General features: G+C 38.1%; 1 protein-coding gene across 2 annotated transcripts; it reads left to right on the top strand.

The window, feature by feature from the left end:
• The first annotated feature begins 1512 nt into the window (after positions 1 to 1512).
• Positions 1513 to 22073, top strand: LOC131775048 (multidrug resistance-associated protein 1). 2 transcript variants are annotated; one of them, XM_059091148.2, is made up of 28 exons: positions 1513 to 1790; positions 3622 to 3966; positions 4535 to 4661; positions 5512 to 5573; positions 5938 to 6069; positions 6336 to 6536; positions 7638 to 7821; positions 8384 to 8638; positions 9034 to 9099; positions 9593 to 9730; positions 10019 to 10159; positions 10354 to 10441; positions 10823 to 10898; positions 11560 to 11686; positions 12119 to 12295; positions 13005 to 13172; positions 13621 to 13704; positions 14896 to 14983; positions 15324 to 15976; positions 16408 to 16920; positions 17204 to 17403; positions 17601 to 17727; positions 18739 to 18840; positions 19169 to 19315; positions 19776 to 19934; positions 20531 to 20697; positions 20920 to 21114; positions 21428 to 22073. In XM_059091148.2, exons 2-28 carry the CDS (start codon positions 3692 to 3694, stop codon positions 21534 to 21536), a joined length of 4761 nt encoding a protein of 1586 aa, XP_058947131.2. In that variant the 5' UTR covers positions 1513 to 1790; positions 3622 to 3691; the 3' UTR covers positions 21537 to 22073. The 2 variants fall into 2 exon arrangements, with proteins under 2 accessions (XP_058947131.2, XP_058947130.2); XM_059091147.2 differs by having other exon boundaries at positions 1514 to 1790; positions 6333 to 6536.
• The last annotated feature ends 2935 nt before the right edge of the window (positions 22074 to 25008 follow it).

The raw sequence follows: 25008 nt of genomic DNA, 5'->3' as shown, positions 1-25008 counted from the left end.
TTCGGTTGGATTAATAGCTGTAAACTTGACTTTTCATACTGTGAATGGGAATGGAGAATAAAGAATGAGGAATGGAGAACGAGGAATGGAGAATGAGGAATGGAGAATGAGGAATGGAGAATGAGGAATGGAGAATGGGAATGGAGAATGAGGAATGAAGAACGGGGAATGGGAAATTGAAAACGAAGAATGAGGAACGAGGAATAGGAAATGGGGAACGAGGAATGGGGAATAGGAAATGGTGAGCGGAGAACGGAGAAAGGGGAATGGGGAATGAAAAAATAAAATTGGAAATTACATTTAAAAAAATAATTTTTTTGTGGAAATTTTTTGTTTATTATACCACCAGTATATTTTCATGAACTAACAGGAGTAATGGGCTCTTGAAACTTACTTTTGCAAATAATTCTTAGAGGAACTGAAACTTGGTCATGACTACATTACCAAAATTCTTCACTGTGGAATTTCAATGGATTTTCTTTCTTTCCAAACCGATTGTGCGTTTTGGGTGCCTCTGGATCCAATGGTGTTATTTCAACTCTTCTTACTTTTAAATGTATTTGCTTACTTGTGATACGAACTGAAAGTAAGATATCGATCCAAAGCAATCTCCATGCAGGTGTTGTGAATCAAACTTAGATGTTTTTTTTTTTTTCACACATCTGGGAGTTAAAAGAGTGGTAACCATAGTTATATGAAATGGACCTCACTGTTCCTTTCGAGGTGCTGTCATTGAGTCACGTTCATTTTTCATATAATTGGATCATATTCTGCCATTAGCTCTAAAGCAGAGGGAGGAGACCTTTTAAAAAAATGATTACCAAATTTTTTTTATTGCAGCCTTAACCCCTTTATCCTAACGTAAGATTTCAATATTCTCCACACCGTTCTCTTTACATTTTTTTAGTGGTACTGACAAGGAGAATTTGGTTGACAATCAAGAGCATCTTTAATTGGCGATCATCTCCTGTATTCTCACGAACTTTATATTTGATTCAAGGATGGTACCGTAAGGAGAAATTAGAAGTCAGTCACTCTTAGGTGTTATATGCGAGGAGAGTGTCGATCAAATCTATATCCAGAAATTCGCCAGAGCGTGCATTAAGATTATAAGCAACATTCAAATCAGTTAAAAACGTGGTCATATAATAAATGTGAGGACGACAGGTAACCGATAATTTGAGGTTAGGTTGTTGACAGAAAGATCGAGGAAGGAGGGATAAAGATCGTCTGTCAACAATTGAAAGGGTGATTCACTTATGCTCAAGAACCGCATGACCAACTCTAAAAGACCAAAACATTATAGAGACCCAATTAATGATAAAATAAGCGAACACAAGAAATAATGCTATTCTTTCATAACAGGAGCCCATCACTCTAGCAACCTCTAGTTTAGTTCGCATGACACTTGTCGCGCCATAGAGGGTTACGCAATAGCGATCCAAGAAGAAGGCTCGGTTACCTATTAGCTCCTTTACCTGAATAGCCAATGTAAATTATTTGTAATTATTCAATGTATTTGTTAAGTGTCTAACGCCAAAAGGCAGAGGAAAGTTACACGAAATCGTAGAAGTTATCACAGTCACGTTTTAAATTTAATCATTTGCTTTTAATCTGTTAAGCTTTGACCCTGTGGAACATGACATAAACCGGAAGGAAATACGTTCGATGGTTTGCAGATTGATTTCCGTTGAGGTTTTTTTTTTTCGGGAAACGGTCACGCATCTCATAAACGCGACTCAAATATTTATATATTTATTGAGATGATTGGTTCCTGCAAGGAAATCTTGGTAAGTGATGAATCTTACAACATGTTACGTTATCTAAACTTAGTGGGAGAGTGTTAGATCGCATCGCCGAATGGATTTTGAATATCGCCAGTGTCCAACACGTTCAGAAGCCTTGTTAAACGTCTTCAATTTTTGATAGTCCAACAACTAAACATCACGTTTCTTTGGATGTTTCAATCGCAGAGTGGAACTACTGGATAATAACTTCTTATCAAAGTAAAATTGCGACGCGCTAGACGTGCATTCAACGTAAAATATTAAATCGACTGCCATCCAATGGCTAACCTGTATTTTAAAATGAACTTATTGTAATAGAAGATATGGTAAAGTTTCCGCACAGCCCCATACTATTGTAAAACAAATCTGTTTTCCCAATGGAAATGTATTGTTTTTGTCATTGTTTTCTCTATTCAAGAACTGAATGCATAATGTAGTATGGGGCTGTGCGGAAATTTTACCAAAATAATCATAAGTAATCGATAATGTCGATAATATGTGACAATCGGGACCCTTTTTGGGAATATGTGTATCAAGGTGTACGCATGAGCTTGTGTGCCATGATGTGTTAGGCCAGGCATGTCACAAATTTGCGGATATGTAGATATTTACAAAGCACAGAACAAAGACATACATACTCTTCATTTTAAGCAGTGTGCTCTTTAAAAAAATTGACTTGCAATATGACATGCAAGCAAAAAGGCATGCATGCCTTATGATATGCATGCAAAAAAACTAGTCTGTGATGTGTCATGCATGCAGTAAGACATAGCTCTCACAACATGCATACTGTGTATGACCAAAATGTACCTGTTTCAAATATATTTACTCATCAAGCAATCATAGTGTGATATCATGAAGTATTGATGTCAAGGTTTGAGTTATCTGCTTTATCAATAAAGGGCAAAATTACTGAGCGCTGATTGGTTGAGAGAGAGGGCATTTTTGTCTTAATCGAGGGCATTTTTAGTAATCAAGAGAGGGCATGATTACCTGTTAATGATTGGCTAATCTGTTGCTAATCTGTGTTTTGTTCAGTTAAAAGCACTTTGTTGTTTTTCTGTTGGCAGAAACGCTCTGTTGAAATGAGCTTTGTTTTCTAGACTTTTGGCAGTGTATCACGACACAGTTTTGGAGAATAAAATTTCATTGAATCGATTGGTCAGTTCAATTTGATTGATGATTTGCCGTAGCGCTAAACAGGCTTCCCAGATAAAAATAGACTGCGCGTGTGATTTTCCTTCGTAAAAATTTTGCCCTTTATTGATAAACAAGTAATCCCATGAGACCTCGTACTATTAAGGATTAATTGCACTTGAGTTTTCAAAATTTTCCAAATTTTGAAAACTCTCGTGCAATTAATCCTTAATAGTACTTGGCCTCATGTGATTACCTATACAAAGCCAAAGGCAGATAACTCAGACACAAGGCTTGATAATTCATGATATCATGGGAAAACCAAATTCAATAATTGTTTTACTATACATTCTAAAACAATCTGCAAAAGAAAACACTGCTCTCCAAGTCTGCAAAAATTTTTGAACAATACATGGATGAGGGCTGGGAAATTAGGCAAAGTTTTAACCTGACATGACAAACCAATATCTGTTGAAGATATTGGTTAATCACATCAAATTTATGGGCTATTGTATATGATGACTTTATGTTCTTGACCAATCAGAGTTTTCATGGTATGTCTAGTGTATAATTATAATATCATATATTGTGCACACCTGAAATGCAATCAGAACCTCTTGCACTGGTTGATTCCCTATGATGATACAAAATTTCCTTTTTATTTAATATTGTTATATATGTTATTACTTGTTTTCAGATGTGCCCAAATACTATGCTCTGGGAAGTTTGATAGGTATACATGTAATTAGTATACCTGTCTGCAGGGCATGGCAGCATCAGTAACCATAGCAAAGAAAGTAAGGGTGGTAGCCATTCATGACTTTGACCCACTGCAAGCTGATGCTATTTTAACACAAGACTGCCTCAAGAATCCACCCAACATACAGGCTCAGTTACCACTATCCAGAGGTCAATGTCTTGAGATTCTGACCAAGAATGTAAAATCTTGGTGGCTCTATGTAAGATGTGTTTTCAGTGAAAAGGAAGGATTCATACCAAGCATTTGTGTTGTTCCTTTGAGGGAGGATGTGGATGATGAGAAGTTAGTACAGTGTACAAAATTTGATGGTATTGTCTTTACATTAGATAACTTTACAAGCCTGTGCTTGCCCAATCCCATCTCCTGATAGGTGGAGTTAAGGTTACAAGAATAAAGAAAATGACCATCAAATTTAGAAGCTCTTGATTATTAAACAAATTCTCCTTGTCAGCACCTTAGAGAGATTGTAGAGAACAGAATAGAGAATATGCAAACTGATGTTAGGTTGTAAATGGTTAAGTGTCTATCTGGGAACCACAGCACAAGTTTAGGTGAATTTTTGGATTGGCTGAGATAAATTTTTTTTAAGTGGGCTTTAGGAACATTTGTAAGAAGCAAACTTTAAGAAACATTATAAGTCTGAACGGTTAAGAATATATAAGTCTGGTTGCCAACACTCAATGTTCAGTTACATGGGTGATTTTAGCTGGTCCAAGCTTGAAGGAAGAAGGTCTTTGATGTTTTTTCTTTGATGATCAAACATAACTTGTGTTTCAGGCCAGCGAAATATTCTGGATTGTAAATAATGTGTTTAACCTTAAATTATGGCAATGTTTTTTTTTTATTGCAGGCTTCATAATCTTGTTAATGGTGGTCAGCTGTCATCCTCTCTGGTCAATAGACAGGTGGAATCAAAGTTCTTTCCAAATATCCTGAATGTTACTAATATATCCAGCAAAAAGATTGAATCAAGGAGGGTGAGTACACTCTTTTTTCATTCGATTTTCCTGTTGTTACTTGCAGTAACTGTGTAAGTGTAACACACAGTAGCCTGATGGTTAGTGTGCTAATGAATGTGGGATGAGAGGTCTGGGTTTGAGACCTGGCCAGGTCAATGTGATGGACCAGCTTCCCATTTTGAGGGGGAGTAATGATACACCTATTCCTTCATGTGAAGAAAACTAGGGATAAACTTCAGCTGGATCAGGGCCACTTTAATTGAATACAGACTGATGACTACATGTATGTACTTTGTTAAACCTAAACAGTAAGGTTTGATTTAGTGAAACTCATTTCAATTTTGTGGTGGGATTTACTGAAAGTCATTGGACACTGACTCACAACAATTAGTTAGGAATTTTTTTTTCAGATTTGTATGGCCCAATTTGTGGTCATCAACAGCCAGATACAAAGTGCCCATAAAGTTATTATTAACCCTTTAACTCCCAAGATCTAATTGTTAATTCTCACTCTAGCTTCTATACATTTCCTTGTAAATTATTTAGGGGAATTTGGTCTTATATCAAGATAACGACTTTTACCAGATAATATTGAGTATTCTCATCACCCATTTGTGAATAATGTATGGATATTATAGGGAGATGTTACATGTAAGTCACCTCTGGGAGTTAAAGGGTTAAAGCATTGACACATAGGTAATGCATATAGGTGCATTAGCATGATTTCCTTTCATTTCTTCATTTGAATGTGTATTCTTCAAGTTTCCAATGTCTCTCAAATATTGTCACTTGAATGTCTAATATATTTGTTACATTGTTAGAGTACATTTTCAAGTTAGTTTGAGTTCCATAAAGCTATTTCTTTTAGAAGCCATGCCCTGAGGAGAAAGCTAATATATTTTCACGCTTGTCATTTTGGTGGCTAAACAGGTAACTTCTCATTCTCCTTGAAATTTTAATTTCCATTATCATGGTTGTAGGTGATTTTCAGCAAAAAGTTTTACTATTGTGGTAAGCTTACTCAGTCAGGTGATTAGACAATAAAACTGTCTAGTGAGATGAAAGTTCAGTTGACATAAAATGTGATAAATTTTGAGTACAGTTTGTTCATGAAAAAATTTTTTATGGAGCTTGTTTTTCATCATAACCATTGCTTATTGATATGAGGCAAAATTAATATTTTTAACTTAGTCTACATCTTATCAACGTTGCACTTCCATTAACATAAAGTGCTGTGAAAACCATTCCCTGAAGGAAGTACATAGTGATAATTCTACATAACATGTTTTTGCAGTCTCATTTTAACTGGCTTTAAAAGAGCACTGCTGGACATTGATTTATGGGCACTGGAGGAGGGAAGTTTGTCTCACAGTATTGTACCAAGACTTCAGAGTGAATGGGAGAAAGAAATAAGGAAGTGTCATGGGTCAGTGAACAATGTTTGTAGGAATAATTTTTATTACTATAATTTTTATTATAAGATTATTATAATTATTTTTACTATTGCCACCATAGAACTACAAACACTGTACTTGATAGTTTAGACAGAAATGGCGTGGAAGCCCAAAGAGACCATGGTGCTTATAAAGTACGGTCTTCCTTAACTGATATCATTTTATTTGCAAAAATGGAGTGATAGTGCAGTCTGCAATCAAACAAAAATTCAGATTATTGCCTCTGTTATCTCAGCAGAAACAGAGCACCACGTTCTAATGACGAGGACTTTGAAAAGAATCATCTTCAGAGTGCCAGTGATGTTGCATTTGTTGGAAAATGCAGAGAGCCCTCTCTAATCAAAGCCATGATACAAGTATTTGCTCCTTACTTTGTGATTGGCGTTTTCTTCAAGTTACTGAATGACATTCTGTTGTTCGTTCAGCCGTACCTTTTAGGGTGGGTGATTACTTTTTGTATTGGAGCAATTTTCAATTGAATGTTGATAGTTATGCAGGATACCATTGGTTTTGCTTTACCTAACTCTGTGTGATTGGTCCAGAAAAAATTGCACCACTCATCTCAACCAATCACATGCAAAGCTTGAAACTAATCACGACTTGGTCGCCCACGTTTTCCCGCGCTTTGGGCATTTCGCTTTTTTTTTTTTGAGTTCTCATTGGCTTGTCAAGGTATTTTCCTTTCCTATGATTGCCTATGTGATTACTTTGCTTTTGCTTCTAAGACATTCAATCGAAAAGCGCCCTAAAAGTGCTGAAGAAAATTGATTGAAAAGGCCTTTGGCTCGATGAATTTTTGAGGACTTTTTTTTTCACAAGAGCTGAGTGCTAAAATGTCACTTAATTTTTAAGTATACATGAGACACATTTTTGAGTATGTTTTGTCTTTTTTCTTTTGGGTTTTGTGTCTCAATTTGAAAAAATAACTGCATAACAGATACTTCAAGTTCTAGAGTGACACATTTGATGTTAGATCTAAAAATAGAAATGAAGTAATGAATAGTTTGGCCAGGCGACAGTATAAACTGAGTGAATGATGCAGGAGCGAAGAGGTCATAATGTCGTCAGCCGTGAACTTTTTTTCGTCAAAATCCTTGGAATTAATATGCTACACTAACAAGATACCTTAAATTACGCTATTTATTGTTCTTGTATAGTCTACGAGCCGGCTTCGACATCACGGCTGCAAGACACGTGTTTATCCGTCCCCGAGAAGGTTTGGGACTAGGTGGGGATAGGTTTGCCGGAGGTCTGTCGGCATTACTCATCAACAGTGCTAGGCCCCTTGCAGACCTCTCACTGACTCGAGTTGCTTGAGGCATGATACTTTCCCGCGGGTGAAGAAACACTCGCGCTGAAGCACTTTTAATTAGGGTTTTCTCGCAAGCTAGATTTAGCTGAGTGCACGTTTGTTGTGTAAGACGAAATAAAAATCTTGCAAATTTCCCAGGCTATTGCAAGTACGTTGCTTAAATTCTTAAAAGATACAGCAACAAGGTAGTTTACTTTCACGAGCTTACTCCCAATTGGTCTCTTTCAGACTCCTAATAGACTATACAGAAGATAAGGGTAACGATGCAGACAGATGGAAAGGCTATGTGTATGTTGTCGTCCTTGTTATTGTGGCAATCCTCCAGCTGACGGCAGTGCAGCATGCACTGCACATTGCATTCAAATCAGCAATGAGAGTTCATACAAGTATTGTTGGTGTTGTTTATGCCAAGGTGAGAGCATTCGTCACCCGTAACTGTCTCTTGTACACCCAAGTATTGGCATGTGTTGTTCAGATCATCAAACGAGTCACGTCTTTCCCACGTAAGACTCAAGATTAGATCGCGCGGGCAAGGGTTATTTTGAACACATTAAACATTGTTATGTGCAAAACTGCACTGAAGTTCTTGCGGTTTTAAAATCTCACTAGATGTACAGTGGAACATTTTATTCCAATTCACGCCTCTGTGGTTTCTCATAGAGTGGTTGCTGATTTCCTTTTTATAGGTAAGCCGTGATATTTTTTGTTCTTCATTCTTTCGTCGCAAAGTGCAAGGATAATGGCCTATAAAGTGGAGGAAGTCGTGAAATATGAGCTTCGTAATTAGGCGGGACAATGTGTTGAATAAAATGAAGAGGATAAACCAGTAACCAATGAGGATAGCTTTGGATAAAGATGATCCACATGGATTTCAAACTGAAAATTCCAGGCAAAATGAGTCGACTCGCAAAAAATCATTACGCAGCATCTCTATGTATTTTTCTTTTTTTTTTATTTTTCTGTTAATTCACCAGGCTTTGACATTAAACAGTAACTCAAGAAGGATAACCACAACCGGTGAAACAGTCAACCTCATGGCTGTGGACGCTCAACGTGTCATGCATCTGGTTGAAACCCTCAATCAACTGTGGTCAGCGCCCTTTCAAATTTGTGTTGCCATCTACTTTTTATATGTCACCATGGGAGTGGCAGTCTTGGCTGGACTAGGCACGCTGCTACTATTAGTGCCGCTGAATCTTCTCATAACGCGTTTAGTCAGAAAGATGCAGGTAACATGAAAGAAGCGACCTTCTGAAAAAACGTGGAGGAAAAAAATATCGGTCGTCATCAAAATCCCTAAGAGGTTGTTTCTCGAAATGAAGGTGTCAATCCCCCCTGAAATTGCGTCTTTAGCGTAGTTTCCGTGTGCTGTAAGAAGCGACGGAATCAGTGGATGTTACATACTATCTCTTTTTATCTCCTAGCACCCTTAATTATGGTCACATGAATATTGTAAGTGGGAAAGTAGAGCTTAATTCGGCTACTTTCCAAAACGTTTTCCTCATTATTCGTGATAACAATTCTGTGTGTTTTCATACCTATCTTTCTCGATTTGAAATTTGAATTGCGACATCACTGAGTCTAAGCACCGGGTTTAATATTTAATATGCGTTTTGTTTCACAGGTGAAGCAGATGGCAAATGCAGACGAACGCATCAGAGTGATGAATGAGGTTCTTAGTGGAATCAAGGTACGATCCGGCTTTGTGTTCTAGATAGGAGAATTGCTAGTAGTTGATTGATTTTTGTAATGTAATCGTAAAGACGGAGTCACTAACCAATGGTGAATTTAGTTTTATCTACTGAGTTGATAATGTCAGGTGGCTATCGTAATTGAGCTGACATTTCGAGTCTTAGCCCTTTCGTCATCGCCCTGACGAAAGACTAACGCTCGAAAAGTCAGCTTTACTGTGGCCAACTCACATTATCAACACAGATGATGAAACCAAATTATCTTGTTATACACCAAACACAGCTTCTTAAGAAAATTACCCCCTTTTACCCATTAGTTTGGTTAGTTTGGCAATGGTTTTTTGTGTTGAATGCTAGCTACAGCGTTGTTTCGGGCAATATTTTAACTGCATCAAGCTTTCATTCATGCATGTGTTTCTACACTCTTCTCCTGTCATATTTGCTTTCATTACTTATTGACTGTTTTTGTTTTAATCCATCTCTACTCATCAGGTTCTGAAGCTGTATGCTTGGGAAGAATCCTTCATGAATAAGATCATTTTTGTCAGAAATAAGGAACTGCATCATCTGACCAACAGCATGTACTTAGGCGCAGCTGTTTCATTCACTTTCATTTGCGCTCCTTTTTTGGTGAGAAAACTCAAACTGCATTATTTCAGAATTTACCCTTTGGGTTGTCGTTGCCTTGGCCTCGAGAGGCTTTTCTTGAATGGCTCGACTTGTCGGGGTCAGATTCCGTTGGAAGAAATCTGATGGTATTCAGGGCAGGGCTGCAGAACGCTTTAAGCCCTAGCATCTGAGAGACAGTGACTCCTTTTGGCTACCAAACGATTAGTCAACCGTATAGATTTTAAATGAAGTTGTACAAGGACAGGGAAAGTTTCTTTGTTCTAATTTCTCTGCTGTGCTCTTTAACAGGTGTCTCTGGCCACATTTGCGGTATACGTGCTTCTTGGTAATGAGCTGACCGCTAAGAAAGCTTTTGTAGCAATTTCTCTGTTCAACATTCTTCGCTTCCCTCTTATGATGTTACCACGAGTAATAGTGAATGTTATTCAGGTGAGTTCTGATTTTGTACTAACAGATCCGTTTTCCTATCACACCTAACTTTGTACGAAAACGATGTGCGAATTCTGTTACGGGTAAAATTGCCTTTAAGTCGTGTAGAACTGTGACAGTTACATGTACGTCTTAGAACTCAACGTTGAAGTCTCGTTGGCGCTTTGTTCTTACAATTGTTTCCATTGTGTTAGGCTCAAGTTTCCTTTCATCGATTGGAGCAATTCCTTGGACTTGAAGAATTACAACACGAAAATGTCCAACGCAATATGCCATCACACTGTAAGTTTGAACGACCGGACGCACTTTCCACGTAACGTTCGTTTTAGATTAAGACACATTTTAGCGCTAAAATGCTGAAACCTTTCACCCCCGTAAAGCGATGGGTGTCATCATTGGTCATCGGGGGCATTATGGGGCATGACCAATCACATCTCAGAATATTGATCTACGTGGTAAAAACTAACCGATTATTTGGCTGAACTGGCATTCAAGATGGCGATTTGATTTTTAACACAATCATATGATTGTTAAATTTTAATCCCTCTAGAAAAAGGAGAAGTACTCCAACTCTCATCTATGCGAGTTAGTATCCAGTGCATACCCATTAAGTAATTTTTTTTTTTGCCCACTTTGATCAAGTCAATCTTTTTCTCCCTGTAGGTTCTAACCTGGCAATTTTTGTGAAAAATGGTTCATTTTGTTGGGACAGAACCGATGATATTCCTGCTTTGAGAAAGTAAGTAAGCTTCAGATTTCCAGTGTCTTGCTTCAATTAAACAGATCCATGCATAGTTTTTGTTTGATCAAAGTTAACGTAGAAATTTAAAGCGATTCTCGTTCATCATATCCTAATATCATGATTAACTGGCGAGATTTTGGTTATCTATTCTGGGCTCTTCTTGGTCTACATGCGTAGAGTAGATCCCGAATCCAAAAGATTCTAATCGCTTCAACCTTCTCGCAATGATACAACATTTTGGAACGCTACCCATCTGTATGAAAGTGTTCCGCACTCCGCCTCTTCACATTTCAAGGAAACGATTACACTTCTCTAGATATCTGTGTCGTTGCTTTACTGGAAGTATTCATCAACGAATTTTTCCTGCAAAATCGCGTAGCTTCGATCACATGCTGTTGGGATTTTCGTCTTTTTCCTCAAGAGGACCATAATGACAATTTACTGACCTTTTTAAATGAAACAGATCTTTCTTGCAAAATCGCGTAGCTTCGATCGCGCGCTGTGGGGATTATCGTCTTTTTTATTGACCTCTCTAAATGAAACGGATTTTTCCTGCAAAATCGCGTAGCTTCGATCACACGCTGTTGGGATAATCGTATTTTTCCTCAAGAGGACCATGATGCCAATTTGACTGTCTTTTTTCCTTTTTTCTTCAAAGCATCAATTTAAGCATTGCCACTGGCTCACTTGTGGCTGTGGTCGGTCAGGTTGGTTGTGGAAAGTCAACTCTGTTGTCAGCTCTCCTCGGAGAAACAAATAAAAGCGATGGAAAAGTTTTTGTGCAGGTTTGTTTCTACACATTTCAAGGTCACCACATTTGTCCACTGTTTGTGACAGGTTGATCACAGGAGCTCATACTGGTAACCCACTTACACGTCTTGTGATGGATAACTTGAAAAGTTGCCCTTTAACTTTGAAAAGCAATTAACTTGGAACCAAACATGCAGTTTCAGTTCATTAAACAACAAACAGGTCTAGAGACTAAACGTATGTTTGTCAACAATTAGGTGTTTTATCGATCCACACCAATTTTCTATTTTTAAGTTTACTAGAAAATGTACGTGACATGGAAAGGAGAATTATAAAAGCTAATAATCCGACCTTGGGAGTTGAAGGGTTACGTAAGTGAAGACTTTACTTAGCACCACGGCTAATGGCCTTTCCTCTGTCCTCCGTCAAAAAATCGGTTTCCTTTTTTCCTTTTTTTGAAATATTAGGGAACGACTGCTTATGTTCCGCAGCAAGCTTGGATCCAGAATGCAACGCTTCAGGAAAATGTGCTGTTTGGTAATCCACGTGACTCTGCACGCTATAAACAAGTGATTAGTGCCTGTGCCTTGGAACCTGATATTCAGGTTTTACCAGCAGGAGACATGACCGAGATTGGTGAAAAGGTACAAAATGACCTCATTAGAAACAACAACAACTACTGATAACAACAAAAACAACAACAATTGACAACAACAAAAACTACAACAGTAACCGCACTTAATTTATTCTTCGTTTAACCTGTCTTGATCCAACCATTCCTTGCAGAATGTTTCCAATGAAACTTAGCCTAGCACACCGATTGCGTATATGAATATAGAGAGCAAATGTCACGCGGGATCGGGAGGTGGTCTTTTCTTAAACTTCCTTGTGACTGGCTAAAGGTTGTGTCCTCTCATGCTTACTCTTGTGGCAACGGTCACTGAAAATGTGTTGCTCTTTGGTTGAATGCAGAAGGTGAAAAGCTCCGTATAGCGCCTTTCCTTCCTCAACGTACTTATCAGCCTTAACCCTTATTTATATTTTTTGACATTTAGCTAGGACCTCCCTGAAAATCATGTTTGTATGAGCGGAGCATCCTCATTAAAGATCCCTTCTCACTCTTAACTTCCAGAAGCGATTAACATGTAACCTCTCCTTCTAATATCCATACATTGTCCATCAAACAAGTAATAAGAATACTAAAACTTGTCTAGGAGAAGTTGTTATCTTGATCTTACACCAAATTCTTGTAACCAAAATACTAGGAAGTGTGTGGCAGCTAGAGGGGATAATTAACAGTTAGATCTTGGGAGTTAAAGGGTTAAATGTGTATTTATTTATTTATTTTTAAAGGGTATAAACCTCAGTGGTGGGCAGAAACAGCGTGTAAGCTTGGCTCGTGCTGTGTATTTCAATACTGATATATACCTGTTGGACGATCCACTCAGTGCTGTGGATTCGCATGTTGGAAAACATATATTTGACGAAGTTATTGGACATCAGGGACTGTTGAAGGAAAAGGTAAAAGCATAACTGTATTAAAATATTTTTCTGTAACGAGAGGGTGTGCTTGTGTTTGGCCAAAAGGACAAGAATACTTCGGGCCAATCTTCAACAGACTGCACGTCGAGTTTTGCGGCAATATTTTTCTACAGGTTTTATGTTTATGTCTTCAAAATGACTGCTATTAAACTGAATAGTTACGTTTTCTGAAGGAAAACGTATGAGGTTCACTGTATCAGTTTTTATTGTATAGTTCTAGTCAAAAGAGCTGAGTCGCTAAAAGAGAATTAAAATTTCAATTTGAATTAGTTATCTCAGAATTTCAGGCAACTCGCACTCAGAGCTCGTGCACGTAGCTTGCGCAGTATCACATTTAAGGGGCCCACAATGTTGCCACCGAAAATTTGCGCATATGTCTTAGACACGTGTGAAACGTGTTAGTGAAATTGACACTTTTATCCCGTAGACACGTGTTCTTGTGACACATGGTATTCAGTTCTTACCATTTGTGGACCAAATAATTGTCCTTCGAGATGGTGAGGTTTGTGAGGTAAGATTTAGGTTTTTTTTTTTCCTTTTGTCCATGTTTTTCCCATTCTTAAACTTCTTGGGGGCTTTGAAACGTCAAGGAATTTAAACGGTAAAAGAGATGTGAGATGCTTCTCAGTATATTCTATTGTCTCTGTAGGGGTGGAACACATATTCGTGTGAAAAGATTTCTTCCCCCATGTTATAACCATGAATTGATACCCAGTCTCAACAGAGTTCACCAGTCGTACCACTGGTACCTAATAACCCTTATGTTTGTGAAAATGACGAGCGTGGTACTTGCCCCTATTGCGCCCCCTTAATGTTTGACTGAAGCTAGAATGTATACTACAGAATTAGAATTCTGCTGAAGGACTGGGATTCATGCCTACAATTTGCATTGCTGTATGAATTATAAACTAACAGTGGGCGGATAAAGCTGGAATTAATCCCTGTCAAAACCAGATTAGTGCTAACTTCAAGCAAATTACGACCTCTACTTTTCCTGAGCGAGGGATGCGCCGGTTTAACTCGCACGTTCTCGTGAGTTTTGTATTGCGGGAACTTTGCGACGTTAATAAATTATTTTCGTTGTAGTTTCACGGTTAATCACGGGATCCTCCTGAAAACCACCTGCGGTGAGTGAGGCAATTCCTCTTTCGAACGCTCGGTTAAGTGAACATACGTCTTTCAAACGCTCGTTTAAATGAACATACGCCTTAAAAACGAAGTGAAAGTAGAAAAATTATGGGTAGAAGATTGGCAACCAAGTAAAACTTCTGTTTGAACCTCTGAAATTCAAAGTGGTGCATGTTTATTAGAGCATATGAGACAGCGATAATTGTAAGAAATGCACAACTATAGCTAGTTGCAACGTTTTCTTAAGTAGTGATTAGGAAATGAAAGTATATTGATTAAAACCTATTTTCACGTTTGTCTCATTAATTTCTCGTTACTCTAAATTATCAACTTTCAACCTTTCACGTGTATGGTGCAATGACTCTCTAACATGCTAAACGAGACCTGCAATGACATACCGAATAGTTGATAATTTTCACAAGTCTTAAGGGAATTGTATCAACAAATTTATCTACTAGTTGGTTAAAAAACACAGACGTAGTATATACCTATGACAAACTGATATATCGATTATTTCTACCCATCTTATTCAGGATGTTTGGAATTCCTTCACATGTGAAAATGTTTGTTGTAGGTTGGTACCTATACAGAGCTTAAATCATCTCAAGGGTGGTTTGCTGAATTTTTGGATATCTACGCAGGAGAGAACAGCGGCGCACAGAGTAAGTTAAGCATAATGTCGATTCGTAATGCTCTAGTATTTTAACTTCTTATGGCGAGGGCGTTGACGATTTATTTTTTAAAGAAAGTTTCGCGAGCTGGCCTCTCCACCCTTACTCAAAGTTGAGATCCAAGGTTGTTTTAAAGTTGACTGGATGACTAATTATGATGACTAACCAGCATCGCTGAACCTCTCAGATCCTTTAATTGCGTATGTGCTTGAACTGATGCATGTGAATCAAATTAGTACATTCTTTATAAGAATAAGGAATTTCCAATAGTTGAACTGGTGTATCCCTCTCTGGTGTATCCTTTATTTGTAAATTATTTTATACTTTACAGTGGGTAAAGAAAACATTGGAGAGGTTTCAAGTCAAGGAAAATCTTTACATAAAGGGAGAAATTCTAGAAATGTGGCCTACAATCGATCTGTCAGCTGTCATCACCTAGGAAACGAGCTTCATCCTCGTCACCAGGCAGCAAAATCGCAGAGTGAAGTTAACTTAGCAAGGCTTATCGTTGACAAACAATCTGGAAACCGATCTCCACTGAAAAAATTGCTAGATCTTGAAAATCGCCACAGCCTTGTTAGTATGCACTCGTTGAACAGTCTGTTATCTGGCTGTGAAGGTTTGGACGCCAATTATGAAGTGGAAGATGAGCCCTTATTTGATACTGCAAATGATGAAGACGAAACAGTGTCGTCTTTAGATGTTCCACGAAATTTCCAACATCAGCGAAGTGTTGTTAGTGGCGCCTCGCTGAATAGTTTATTATCGCTGGTAGAAGAAGAAGAAAGCACTAAAGACCGCGTTGAAAAACCACCAGTGATTTGTATTAACGAACCTGAAGACAGCCCTGGCATGAGAGAAAAGGAAAATGAAAGTTTACTCGCAAACGAAGGAACCGGTGAAAGAGAGATAGTCGTCGAGAAAAGAGAGAAGAAAGAAAAAACAGGCAGGACAACCTCTGATGAAAGGTCGCAGACGGGAAGGGTAGGTTTCTACTGAGTCATTCGGTACCTTAAACGTTCGATTTTGATGTCTACAGGCCTTTTTTCATTCTAGAGTCATTAGCTTCTTGGGTCATATATGGGGAACAGGTACGATACGGTGGTTAAAACATCCACCTTGCACCGCGGTGGTCTGGTTCGATTCTGAAACCAGTTCTCACGCGTTGGTCAATTTTTAACTAGTTCTCATCCTTACTCCACGGGGTTCTTTCTTTGGGTTCTCCAGTTTTCCTGTCTTCAAAAAAGCTGACACCTTGAAATCAACTTGGCAGGATGTAGTGAATAAATAAAGCCGCCTCATAGGTACCATTTGCCAAATCCAATTTGGCGTTTATTAATCCTGTTTATTTTACCTTCCATTCAGGCTTCATCAGATAAGAATTAATCACTTTTTTTTCTCGTTTTTATTAACAGGTGAAGTTCTCCGTCATATGGGCGTATGCAGGCAGTCTAGGCATTCTCTGTTCTTTTCTAATTCTCTTCAGCGGTTTTGGAGCTGAATCAGCGATCATTATGTCACGCATATGGCTCGCCAAATGGAGTTCTACCAATGTCACGACATCACAGCAGCGTGACACATTCCTTGGAGTTTATGGTGCATTGGGGTTTGGGCAAGTCCTTCTTGTTAGTGCAATGTCTCTTGTTCTAACGTACAGTGCAATGAAAGCCGCCAGAAACTTACATCATGGACTACTTGTTAACATTATGCATTTACCGATGCAATTTTTCGAAACTACACCGCTGGGAAGAATTGTAAACCGCTTTTCCAGAGACATAAACTCCGTTGACGATAAAATTCCACGCACCTTGGGGATGTTTCTCAGAACTTTCCTGACCACTCTTGGAACAATTGTCATTATTAGTTATTCTACACCTCTGTTTCTAACTTGTGTTTTACCACTTGGTGCCCTGTACTTATTTATTCAGGTAAGAGGTATTCAACAATAACAACATAAGCTTTGAGATTTCGAGACATTATACAATAAAACAAAAAAAAAACCCAAAAAACAAAAAAACATAAGAAAAAACAGGAAACAAACAAAACAAGAACAATTAAAACTAAGGAAGTGTGTGAACAACTGTTACGAATTTGGAAAGGTGATGTTTCGTAGGTCAATTCCTAGTCGGATCAACTGCTTAGTATATATGTATATTTTTTATTCCATGTCGGTTTGTTTATTTTCTTTCATTTTCCTTTATTTTACAATAGAGAGCGTTCGTAGCAACATCTCGTCAGCTCAGAAGAATAGAATCTGTCAGCCGTTCTCCAATCTATAATCATTTCTTTGAAACCATCAACGGTACAAGCACCATTCGCGCGTATTCTCAGCAACAGAGGTTTATTTCAGAGAGCTATCGTCGAATGGACGAGTCTCAAGTGGCACATTATCCAGCTATTTCAGCAAACAGGTATTTCTACTTATTTGAGTTAATTGGCGAAAGATTTCTATTGGCAGATGATTTTCACCAAAGTTTATAGATTATGAGCTGTTTTCCGTGACAAATTGAGGGCCACGAGTTTATCAGTATTTCATACTGTCAAGTGCCATTCTCGAAAAATAAAGTTGATTATTATTGTTCTTAAATATTTATTTTTTCTTCATAAGGTGGTTGGCACTACGCTTGGAATTCATCGGAGCTGCCATTCTGTTTTTCGCTTCGTTGTTTGCTGTAATAGCCAGAGAGACCATAGCCCCTGGCCTTGTTGGGCTGTCTCTGGCATACGCATTACAGGTAACCAAAGACGAAAGATCGCATCGTTCCGCTCAGTGCGAGAGCTGTAGTGACTTTTAAGACGGATTAATAATGGTGATAGGATCGAGTAGAGTCCAATTCGGTCAGTAATGATACAAGTGATTGACAAAATCGGACGACCCGAGAGCGGGAATCCGATTTGTTAATTACGAGAATGATTACTGACAGAATTGGACAACACAAAGTCTTGCTACCAATAAGTCAAAACTATGACATAATTTGAGAAAGAAACCAGACATCGGTCATACGTTTTCATTTAAAAAACAACATTTAACTCGGCAAAAAGCGAGGCAGCAGCGCGCGCACATGACGCGTTCTGTTCATTTACATGGGCATGGTGTTTTAACTGCCCTATTACACTGTCCAGTTAGAAGCATGACGCGTACACCGTCCAATTTGTGCTTAAATCGGGCTGGTGATAATAAATCACGTGCGAGAAATTTGTTGTAGTGTTGATAATGTCTTTAGTTAAATATTCCTCCATTTTGGAAATTGCCTTGTTTTTCTTTGGATAAGTGGTTGTTGCTATGGTTATTGTGATCAATTCTGTGATTGGTGGATTAAGCTGAGAGGTCTTAGTATGATTGGCTGCCTCAACTGTCCGATTACAGGTGCCTGATTACAGCCAACTGTGCGATTACAACTGTACAGAATGATTCGTGAAAATTGAAGCAGCTGATGCACCAATCACATTTGAGGAAATTGTAATGGTTATGATTAATTATTGTTATACAGCAACTGCTTCTCATAATTGGGCTGGACGTTTAACCCTATTTCCAAAATGGCCTTTTCACGTTACTTCACATTAAACGAGTAGGCCTGCAAAAATAAGAATTTTGGTGATTACATAATGTTTGTGTTGTAATTTAGAAATTTAGGAGAACTAAGGAATAAGATTATCCAGTTAACTGCATGTAAGGCGCCTCGAAATTTTCTGTGTTCCTTTAGAGAATTCTTCATAAAATTTTGAACACTCTGCGTTCTCTACAGATCACAGGTTCACTAAATTGGATGGTGCGCCAGAGTAGCGAATTGGAAACTAACATTGTTGCGGTAGAGCGAATTAAAGAGTATTCAGCAGTTACTAGAGAGGTGAGTTCTCCGTTCTGCTTTATGTAATTCTTGTAAATATAGCGCACTTTCGATTGCGTTTCACAAACCGGCCTAAACCCAAAGTAATGAAAACACTGGTTACCATTCCCGACCAGGGCACTCTTTTGGGTCTGCAGCATAAATTGCATTTAAACACGATCGACCTAGTAGCCATCGATTTTGGTAATGATTGGCCAGTTACTATGAACACTTTAGTGAAAGTTCTTTAATGGCACTCGCTTAAAGGAATGAAAAACTGCATATCGTAACATGGCCCTCTAAATCTTGAAACTCGATTAAATGAGATGTGGTGATTTATGTTTAACAGGCCGATTGGATAATTCCCTCTCACCGTCCTCCTAGTGAGTGGCCTCACCAGGGTAAGGTAGAAATAGAACACTTTGACTTGCGTTACAGAGAACAGTTACCTCTCGTGCTCAAAGACATCAATTGCACCATTGGAGCAAGAGAGAAGGTGAGTTTTCTGTTACAGTATTCCAGATTACCCAGTTGAAAACGTAACGTTTACCTACCCCCAACAACATACCCAACTCTTCTTGCGGAAGAAGTAAATAGATACATAGGCGAGCGACGGCCTTACAGAATTCTTGATTCACGCTCTCGATAGGTTTATTGTGCTATGCTATTGGAGAAAATATTTTCCGGCTCCCACAATTCCTCTCTCCATCCAGGATGGTTTACCAACGTACATAGTAGATGGGTTTATTCTCAAGGGGGTCTTAATAAATGCTGAAGAGTGTTTTCGATTGGTTATCCCATTCAAGAGGAGTATCAAGTCACTACATGTTTAGTATACCGGGTTAAGCTCTGGCAAGATTGAGCCGCCAGTCTGGTAAAAATGAACGTAAGCCTTTTGTATGATTTATCATTATCATAATGTTTTCACAATCCTTCCTTTTTTTCTGGCAAAACAGGTCGGTATTGTGGGTCGCACGGGAGCTGGCAAGTCAACTCTTACCTTAGCCTTGTTTCGTATTCTGGAGAGAGCTGGTGGACGGATTCTTATTGATGGTTTTGATATCGCTGCGATCGGACTGCAAGATCTGCGGTCACGACTCACCATCATTCCACAAGTAAGTGAGACTAATTTGATTGAGAGTAGAAAAAAATACAGGTCTACAAAAGACCTGCAAGAGTCTTGATATCCTGAATATAATATTATCATCGTAATAATTTTTTAATCATTTTAATATTATTTTAGCCATTTTAAATATCATTAACATCATCATATCATTATTTTTATTTGTTTTTTTTTAATTATTATTTTTTTCCCTTTTTACAAGAAAACATTGAACAACCCGATATACCAACTGTATCTTACTTGTTTATTAACGGTCTACGTTTAGAAATCGGTTTTTTTGTTTCCTGTTATCAGCGTGATGTGTGTGCTAAGTGTGTTCTCCAGAAAACGAATGTGATATACACCGCCTAAAAAAAAGTTGTCATATAACTCCCCGGTCTTCCCAAAAGGACCACCCATCTCTCTGCAACGGTCACTTTCCTCTGTCCCTAACGTGGCCTTCATGGAGAGGTCAAAATGATGGAGGTGTATCTGGTCCTTATTTGGTCAAGCTTGGAGAACCTCCATGATCAGTTTAGTACATACAGTTATTTCAATTTTTGTTTTATTTCTTTAACTATTTGCTTATTTTGAATATTCTCTTCGCAGGATCCCATGTTATTTTCAGGAAGTCTCAGGCTAAACTTAGACCCTTTTAATAAATACTCAGATGAAGAGCTGTGGAATGCTCTTGAAGTGGCCCACCTGAAGAGTTTCGTGTCGGGTCTTGATAAAGGACTTGAATTTTTCATTCAAGACGGAGGCGAGAATCTGAGGTAGAATTTTTTTTCCATTTGTTATCAATTGGACTTTAAATGAATGTATGCCTTCGTTCAAGGATCTGTGTTTTAGTTGTAGAATTTAAACCCCTAATGGCAACTCCTAAAAATGGTAAGGCGGGGGTGTTCTATTAGCAGGCCGTGGCAAGCTGTTGCGCTATCTGCTTTGGTTGATATCACGATTCTTTGCGAAAATCCGTTCTCTTTACTTCTTCATAGTGTTGGCCAACGGCAGTTGGTGTGTTTAGGACGTGCACTGCTCCGAAAGAGCAAAATTCTAGTTCTTGACGAGGCTACAGCTGCTGTGGACCTGGAAACTGATGAACTAATTCAAAAGACGATTCGGCGAGAGTTCGCTGACCGGACAGTGTTCACGATCGCGCACAGGCTCAACACCATCATGGACTACGAAAGGTATCACTCTTTTTCCCTAAAAGAAGAAAGCTTTTGCGCTCTATTTGACCTTTTTGATATAAGATCAAACTTAAATAATGATAATACGAGTATTATTAGTATTAATATAATAAGTATTGTGAAAGCAATCTTTTGTTACCCTTTTTTTGAGACATTCCAGGTACCAGTAGTCCTGAAAAGACTCCAATCGATTAAAGGGACCAAATCTCATCTCAGAGGTCTAGCACACTAACCTTTGCGTTTCTCAATAGAGCAGTAGGGGTTGACTCAATCCTGAGTTTGAGCTGAAATGGTCCTTTTCTTTTCTCGTCAGGGTTATGGTCCTAACAGACGGTTCAGTAGCGGAGTTTGACTCGCCCTCAAACTTGCTGTCAAGAAGAGGAATGTTCTACAGCATGGCTCGTGATGCGGGTTTGGCTTGACAAAATTTTCTTATATTTTTGTAAGGGCTGATACGCATTAGCCCAGAGCAGGAAAGAGGTTTGGGGAAAACTCCTGTAGAGCTCAAATTGCCATTACCCACCCCCTTTTCTCCTTTTCAATCAACTCAGATAGGTCTGTCTTGGAATTACGATTGCGTTATAACCAATTCACTACGTCTTTGATTTAAGTTATTCATTGCGCAATTTTTTGACAATGTAACTTTATGGCAATGTATGTTATTAAGACAAAGTTAATATAATTATAAAAAAAAAAGACCAAATTGAAAAACAAATAGGGAAAGGAAACCTTTTTTAAAATCAATAGAGAGAACGTAACTTGTTATCAGTCGTTGATGTTTATAGATTTTATTGCATTCCTAATCTCAAAACTTCATAGGCAAAGCTAGGATACAGACTTATAGGAAGCATACAAATATGAAATCGTGTTTGGGGAACTTGATTCTCTTGGTTAAAAAAAAAGAAGAACAAAATGTAAAAGATTCAAGTTTAATAAAATTTATGTTTTTATACTTTTGTGATGATGGTAACAGATGAATTTAACAACAGCACATCTTGGAACAGAAAAAATCGAGTCATCCACATATTTCAAAACGTTTTCCAGTTTTTTTGTAGAATTTTTGACTTACAGTATGATATAAAAAAAGAAAAAGTCAGAAAGGGCATGGTAAAAGGCCAAACTGAAGTTAATTAATGAACCTTTTATCATTTGTCTGATCATGACTATAGATTTTCATTGTACTGACTGCGGCGTTACGACTGCTCTATTGTTGGTTGTCGTCAGCCGACGTGGTTGAATCTGTACGTGTCGCTCTCTATAGCACCTTGGCTTGCTATTGTTGGTGTTTTTTGAAGTGCTGTCTTTGGTGCATTTCGATCCTTAATACTCATTCCGACGGTTGTTGTGTTGTTCTCTCATAGGCCCCATTTGGCATAACTTGGCTGTGGAGGCTTTTTATTGTAGGCATCCAGGCTTCAGTTTCGATTACGCTGCCTCTATCGACCTCATAAGAATGAGGTCTTCTGTGGATGGCCTTTTTCACCCAAAGAGTGTACCAGTGAGGGTCATGATCAGTAGCTTTAACCTTGTAAAAAACACGTACGTGTCCTGTTCTTTAGTGTGTTCTGAAACAGCTGAGTTCTGAACTCGAGCAAGACGTATGTCTCTTCTCTGAACATTGGCCATCTTTCTTTGATTACGACACTATTAATGACATTTTGGTAAACGTTGAGGGCATGGAGAGTTTCATTCTGAGGGCTTTTATGGTCATCTTGCCACTAGTGATTACTCATGGACTTGAATTGAATCTGTTAAGTCCCTTTTTTTTAATTTCTTCCATGTTGAGTATTTACAAGCTGTTTTGTGACTTCAGATGTAAATTATCCAGAGAATCATGACGAAACTTCTTGCTTTGCCGACAGTATTAATAAATTTTAAAAGTCTGTTACTTTTATCATTTATGGATGGATTACGTATTGATCACTAGACAGCGCGTCGGTGCCGAATAGGATTGGGAACAGTAAGTTGTCTCGGGACCAAACCGGAGGTTTGGTGAGAACAGAGCAGTTGTCTCTCTTTAATCCGAGAGGAGGAAATAAAAGAAATAATTTAATTTTACAGATTTTTAGCGGACAAAAACTTTCCAGAAATCCTCTAGAAATATTGGGCCTTTCCAATCATCGCAATCCCATCTTGTTGTATACAGTCACAGATTCCAATGGTACAGAGCTACTTCAAAAGCAGACTGATCATACAATCTGTTTTGATCACGGCTAAGTCCCCATTTATCAACGTTGTAGAAAACTTTTACTTTTCTCCAACTGGAACAAACTCCCGCCCAAAACGAGCTATCATCAACAAATTGAATCCTCTCAAATGAGCCGCAGGCTTTGGGCTGAGCATCCGTCTCGCCACTTGCATTCTGAATTACAGCTCCATCGTCCTTGTTGTTTACTGCAATGGAATCTAAAGTTGATTAAAAGACATGCATTTTTTTCCTTAGCTCTGTCGTGGCTTTTCGTGAGACACATCTTGTTTGGGTAAGTATTGAGCCTATGAAATGTTGTTTCCACTTAAAAATTATAGTAACCGTCGAAGACCAAGTTTCAAACACGAAGCCAGCCTCCTGAGATTGTTAAGTAAAACAAATTGTTTAGGAGAAAACTGAAACTGCATCAAATTATGTTGTGACTAAAACTTTGTCATCGCTTTAGAATTTTTCAGTTGGATTTTTTCTCGGTAAAACTTTCTGAGAAAGGATTTAATCCTTTTTTTTTCTACCAAGCCTCTTGCACTGACAATTAATAATTCATTACGGCGTTAGACGGTTACACTCACAACAAAGGGGGTAAGTTTCTTAAGAAACAGTGGTGCTGCATCGGTGGGAGAGAATAACAGGGTAATTTATTAGCAACTGGGTTGATAATATCTGCTTTCGCTCTGACGAAGGGCTGACGCTGAAAACGTCGGCTTTGACTCTATTTACGGTAGCCAATTTACGTTGTCAGCTCAGTTTATAATACCAAATTACCTTGTTGTATTGTTACAGTACGCATAATCTTATGCCTGTGTAACTGCTGGTTCGTTTCATCAGTTGAATAAGATAGATGGTATAAAACCTAAAACCTTTTCACTCTCAAAATCTCATCATTAGTCCTTATCACCTTTTCTGCGTATTTCTCATGGCGAAAGTTTTGATAAATTACTGCTCAATCGTGCAATGTCTATATCTTCTTTATCAGCTCACACATTACCCGTCTGTTTTCGTGATACTGTGAGGAGAAATAACCTATTTGTCTCCCATGGGAATGGAAGGCTGTTACTCCTTGCTGTGTGCTGAGTTTTAATTAATGACCTAAACATTTTCACGATTGTTCGAGTAATTTCGAGAAACATCTGCATCTAAAGGTGGTAATATGGTACTTGAAAAAAAAGAAAAAAAGGAATTCCTATACAATACAAGTCAAGACTTGTTTAGTTGTAGTATTCAGAGGTTTACTCTTAACTTTGTTATCATAATTTTAAAATTCCATATCTGAATAAAGCTATTTTGTTTTAGTATTTATGTTAGTTTTCGGTGACGCTCTCTGTTTCAATTGCTAATTGCCAACGGGTTTCCAAAACAAGAAATATTTGAAATTTAACTCTCTCAGAAAAATATTTATCTAATCACCTCTGGTATCAAAACTTTAATAACATAACCTTGTTGGAGATATTTCTGATGTTTGATAATCTTGAAAGAAGCCGACAACTTTTTCTATAATAAAAATATATCCTTTGTACTCAAACACAAAGACGTGATGAATGATTAAACTCATTATGTTATAGTATACTATACAATACATTGTTAGTATTTAATGAATCTTCTCGAAGTTTGTATCCTTGTTTTCTCGAAACTTATAAATTTGTTTTTGATAGGCTATTCACGTCGAGCGTATATTGAACTGTCTTCAA

Source organism: Pocillopora verrucosa, chromosome 6 (assembly GCF_036669915.1).
Source record: "Pocillopora verrucosa isolate sample1 chromosome 6, ASM3666991v2, whole genome shotgun sequence".
NCBI classification, from domain to species: Eukaryota; Metazoa; Cnidaria; class Anthozoa; order Scleractinia; family Pocilloporidae; genus Pocillopora; species Pocillopora verrucosa.
This window is presented reverse-complemented; position numbering and strand designations above follow the sequence as displayed.